This window comes from Cynoglossus semilaevis, chromosome 2, assembly GCF_000523025.1.
Source record: "Cynoglossus semilaevis isolate Cse_v1.0 chromosome 2, Cse_v1.0, whole genome shotgun sequence".
NCBI classification, from domain to species: Eukaryota; Metazoa; Chordata; class Actinopteri; order Pleuronectiformes; family Cynoglossidae; genus Cynoglossus; species Cynoglossus semilaevis.
In genome coordinates, this window is record NC_024308.1 from 12257878 (window position 1) to 12263614 (window position 5737).

Consider the following 5737-nt stretch of genomic DNA (forward strand, 5'->3'; position numbering starts at 1 on the left):
TTCGATAACAGGTCCTGCCAAGCGGGAAATGTGACTTTAAATATTACATTGTTAGAGGAAATAACCCATTGTTTTACGTTTATTGATAATATTTGACCATTTGTTTAATCCTTACTGGAAACCAATCTGCTGCTTAAAAAAGCTGCTGCTGGTTAAAAAAAAAGAAGATATGATATACTGACAGTATGATTGCAGGCCGCAGGTCTGACTGGAGACCAGGAAGTGTCATACATGTCTGAAAGTAAGGTCCAGGTGTCTGGACACTGTCAGTCTCCTCTGTGAGGTCAGAACCTGAGAGAGAGTGTTGTCAGTCAATCTCATCTTTTGGTCACCTTTAATTACATGGGTGTTGGTACTGTATGAAAACGATGGCCTGATTGCTGTCAGCTGCACAAAGAAGTGACGTGTTCAACACGAAGTTGAAGAATGTTGTTGCACAGCTTAATTCTTTTCAAGTACGCTGCGTACGTGAAACCGAACCTTAGATACAACCAAACACTCCAAGAACATTGCTGTGAATGGAAAACGGTAAATAAAGGAGGTTTAGTTCCACCCAGTCATGTCAACCTTCACAAACACAAAAGCTATTCACTCCCTGTATTATGAGGCTGATGTTAATGTGACGTATCCAGGAGAATTTTGTAAAATACATTCATAGATTTCAAAATTCAAAATACAATATGAAGTTTGGGATTTATTTCAAATTCATACTTTGTGATACAAACATGTTTTAAAAATTAAATCCATCTTAGAACTTGTTGAGTAACCGATTCCTGAGCCTCATGTGCATCATTAGCCTCTTTTCAATGTCCCCCTGCAAATTTAGCCTGACTGACACATCAGACCAGTATTAGCTAGCTAACAGTACTAACAATAAGAAGGGGCTGTAAAAATTTAGACATCACACTTTTTTCCCGCTTGCTTGGTAACAGCAAAACCCTTTCTCCAACTCGTAATCAGGTGTGCCGTTTTTCACTGTGTGTGATTGTAGTGTGTTATAATACATATTGAATATTGTTGATTTGATCTTTGCCAGCATTTGAAAATAAGCATCTTGATGTTTTTTTTTTTCTTTTGGCACTACACCATTGAACCGTCTTTATTTTTATACTTTTTCATAAATCTGTAGTATGACTACAGTACTTAAAATTACCCGATTCAGTTATATGGTTAAAATTGTTTGGCAGGTCTCTGGGATTTTTATTGGTTAGTAAAATGAAAAAATCAATATGACATTTGGTGTCACGGGATTGGGGGGAGGGTAGTGTATTAAAAAACAAACATTTCAGCAAAAAATCCACTTTATTTGTCAAGCAGTCCAGCTGCTCCAAACATCAATTCACTTTTATAACAATTCAAGCACATCTCACACGTAATATTGCAGTATTTACAATAAATAACATTGTGACAAAAGTGATACAAACTCTGCTCTCCTCTGTCACCTCACAAACTAGTACTTGTCTTAGTGGAAAAAAAGAGAGGAAAAAAGTGCTTTTATTTATGCTACAACAGTCAACAGATCTGGCAACAAAACTCAGGACCACACAGGAAGCTTTACAACTTCTCGAATTTAGAGAACACGGGTTTCCTTTCGGACACTGAAGACTTAAAGCTGCTTCTTGTTTCGTCATCTATTATTAAATAATAAATACTGGCGCCTCTGCAGCATCGTTTTTTTGTTGAATGGATACAATGCTGAAATTGCAGAACTCCAAAGTGCCGTTAGGGAACCCAAATGATAAATATGTTACTTTAATCCCATCTGATTGAAATGCTGCTGACTCTGCCTGCAGCCTAGTCCAGCATCCAGTTTCATGTTTGTAGTTAAGCGCTCACAGGAAGATGGACCGAAAACTCGCTCCCAAATAGTGCCGTCCTCACTGGCCAGTCATGATAATTCTCAGGGTTTACATTCAGGTCTGTTATCCTGAAGCAGTGTCTGGAATAAACACCTGTCTGTCTAAAAGGTAAACAAGTGACTTCAGGAGTTTTTTTGTTGTTGTTGTTGTTGTTTTTACTGCTACTACAACTTTCTGTGGTCGACCTGCCCGCTGGCTGCCGCACACAGTTTTTGGTAAAAGTCTGAGTTGATGAAGCGAGTATAGGAGTTGTTCTCCATCAGACTGTAGACCTTCATCTGTGCTGCCAAGAAGCAGGTGGGTGTTGGCTGGTGGAGGCTCTGAGAGATGGCATTCTTAGTGTGGTAGTCCAGGTTTATCTGTTCAGAGAGGAGAAGAAGAAAAAAAACACATTAAAATGAGTGCAGCACATCCATTTATCACAAAGAACAAGCTGTGCACTCGGCCGTGTGAGCACAACGTGACGGCTGTTACCTCTTTGGGCGCTTCGTTTTTGATGAACTCCTCGTAAATTCTGTTGGCCTTGGACACCATGTCTGTGTGGGATGAGAGTGTCCTGAAGTCTTCGCAGGCTGTCCAAAACTCAATGTTCTCCTCGCAGAACTCAGACTTCAGGAAAATGAAGAAAGCTGCTTTTCCATCTTTGGAAAAACAAAGACAAAAAAGTTTATATCCTTTGTCCTTCCTCCCAGTCAAATCTGCAATGGTCTATGGCTGACCTTCTGACCCTCTGACCTCTGAGTGGCTCTTATGTAAACATGCCCCAGTCTAAGTGACTAATACTTACATTTATGTGTGAGGAGTTTGTCAAGTGATTCCGCCCATTGCTTTACGTCATCAGCACTTGGCCTGAAGGAAAAAAACAGAGATGTGATCAGAGATAATTACACCAGACCACAGTTGTGTAAGTGTCACTGTGGTCATTACTCATGTTCCGAGTTCTTCACTCTAGTTGTACACTCCTTTATTTTAGTTTGTCTTATCTCTATATTAGTACTGGCGTAGGTTTTCATTTAAATTATTCAGCTGTCAATTGTTTTGGCATCTTTGAATTTCAAATATTGCATAGAAGTAATAAAGTCTTTATTTTAATCATGCAACAATTCTGTCAATGTCAGAAAATGTAAATATAACAAAATACTCAATATAAAAGGAAATATATTTCTATAACTATTTAGAATAAAACATAATATTAAGAAGATGAAGACTAAAGAATAAATGTTAAAAAAAATTGATAACTGATAAAGCACAATTAACTAAAGCAAAAATAGCCCTTGTATTAAAAAATATATATTTCTAAAAACTAAATCAAATGTCTAGGTATCATACTGTATAAAAACTCATTTTTGAGAAGAGAAGAGGCAGCGTCTCACCTGCAGGATCTGTTCTTCATCACATGCAGCACTGAGGGGGAAGAGTTGTTCCTCAGAAGGAACCTGATTCTGTTCCTCCAGTTTTTCCTCCTGTAGAAAATGAAAGAATTATTAAACGGTCAGTTCTCTTCGTTCGGTGCTGAGCTCATTAAATCCAGGCACATTGTGACTAAAATCCGTGCACACTCACCATATTCCCTTCCCTTCTGCGAACAGCTCGGTAGGTATTAAAGCAGCTGTGGACGCCATGTTGCAGAATGATGATGATGATGATGATGATACACTGGCAACTTTCAACCGTTTCTCCTTCTCCCTCTTGACTTGCCAGCCAGCTTTATAGTTTCTCTGCTGTGGATTGCAACAGGCAGGAGGCGGAGCCATGGAGTCACAGATCTACATCATGATTGGCTCTCGCTGTGTAAACAGCCGTTCCCTGGTACAACTGTAAAGACTGTAAAAGAGGCAGTGATAGTGGCAAAAACATTCCCTCCCTGGCTGTTCTTTGTGCTTCCAATTTTAAGCCTAAGGTCAAGATGTGACGTTTTTGGCAGACGGAGCAGCCGTAGTCCTAAAATAAAGCTCTGTCAGGGAGTAATACAACATTTCTCTGTTTACTTGTGCACTTTCGGTCCTGATTTAATCTTAAAAATATTTCTACAAACTGCAGTTGCTCTGTGGTTTTTGTCTTGACACAGCATCAGTGTTATGAAAAGCTATTCTTTCTTCTTTTTTTTCTACATATTTACTGTCACACAAACAACTATAGATACATCCAATCACGTACCGCACATCTGACCTGTTACTTGTGTGTCACCATTCCTGATGCACAACTACTTCATTGTTGGTTCACCTAACCACTTGCACATATTTGATGGATTACGCACACAGGGCGTGAGGTGTCATGTCTGACAGCATGACAAGCACCAACAAAGACAACAATGTTGCAATCACCTCATAGTTCAAAACCCTACCATTGGACAGAGCACTCATAATCCTCATAATTCCTCATATTTATTCAGCAAAAAAAAAAAAGGAAAATGTTCGTCGTTGCTTGTTACACCTGGCTTAAATTATCCTCAGATTTCTGGGACATTTGTGTTTTCACAGCCTGTGGGGGGAAAAAAGACATTTTTATTATGTCTGTTAGTGTTTGTGGAGCTGTTAGGAGAGGTTCTCCTCACAACACGAGTTATGACATGCAGGAACATTGGAAGCTCTTTAAGTAATCAACAGTGGAAGCTCCGAGACCATAGCAGGAAGCTTTAGCGACAGTGTTGTGCCATATGCTTCCCAGCAGTCATGACAGTTTGACTCAACTACGTGCATATCATTGATAGTATTGATTAATTAATGTGGGTCACAGTGAAGAGTCCAACAGATTTGTATTTGTCTCCTACAGCTTAATCTTTTTTAGGGTGTCAGCGGTCATCTTAGCAGTTATTGGGTGAAGGTGAGGGTAACATCCTGAACCGTTCTCTCCCCATCACCCAGTGTTCAAATATTATTATTAGTTTGCTATGGTGGCATTTTTTATTAATTCATGTTTTTTGTTGTAAGGCAAAATCTTATCACGTTGCTTATCGTAGAAATTGCACGATGTTTTCGCACCTCAACTTTATGAAGCTAAATTTGAACTTAAATTATTATACATTATTTTTACATTTTTTTAAAAATCTTTTTCCATATTCCATCATTCGCTGTTATCTATTTTCATATTCAGCAATATACGAAATTTGGAATGTTGATTTACTCCAATCATGATTAATCACAATTAATCCACATCTACTTTGATTAATCTCATTAAAAAATGTCGTTGATTAACAGGCCTACATTCAACATATGACAGATTATTTTGAATGAATATAATGTCACCAAAAATGTCCTGCATCAGCCAGTCATTTTTGTAGGTCTACATTTTCTCACGTGTTACTGCTGTCGCCATTTTCTTTATTTTTTTTTTATTTTTTTGGTGCACATCTGGCAAATGGTTCAGTCATGATATGCAGCAGTACAGTAGTTAATTCAAATGTATATTTGTTTAGTTAGACCTGCTGGTCATTTATCTACTGGGGTGAATAAGTAAACCATTGGCTATGTTTCCATTTTGTCATTGTTAGCCTGCAAAGTTGTGGTGGGAGGAAAAGTTCCCATTCTCCTTTTAGGTCTAATTTGTCAACATGACACTCCAGTGGAAAGGTAAACATGGAAATGAGCAAAAATAATTCACTCTGTGCTGAAAGGCCTGGAAGGTCAAAGATTATTAGAGTTATTCAGAAAAGTGCACAATTAATAGCAGATAAAACAACTTGAATTTACAGTTATTGCAACAGTGCCTGTAACTTTGGCAATGCCGGCCATATTTGGTTACTTACTCCACTTTGGAGAGCCTTGTCCAAAATACTGGAAAAAGCGCAGATCGGGGAAGTTTGTACAAGTACAGTTCAGGTCCATTTCCTGTCATCATGGGGGTTCACGTTATCATATCCCAGAAATGCTGAACCTAAG

General features: G+C 38.5%; 1 protein-coding gene across 1 annotated transcript; it reads right to left on the minus strand.

The window, feature by feature from the left end:
- Window positions 1–1283: 1283 nt before the first annotated feature.
- On the minus strand, window positions 1284–3760 carry LOC103399816 (regulator of G-protein signaling 2). Its single transcript, XM_008338432.3, has 5 exons — window positions 3423–3760; window positions 3233–3322; window positions 2647–2708; window positions 2334–2500; window positions 1284–2218 (listed from the first exon to the last, which is right to left on the minus strand). Exons 1-5 carry the CDS (start codon window positions 3611–3613, stop codon window positions 2024–2026), a joined length of 705 nt encoding a protein of 234 aa, XP_008336654.1. The 5' UTR covers window positions 3614–3760; the 3' UTR covers window positions 1284–2023.
- Window positions 3761–5737: the final 1977 nt, after the last annotated feature.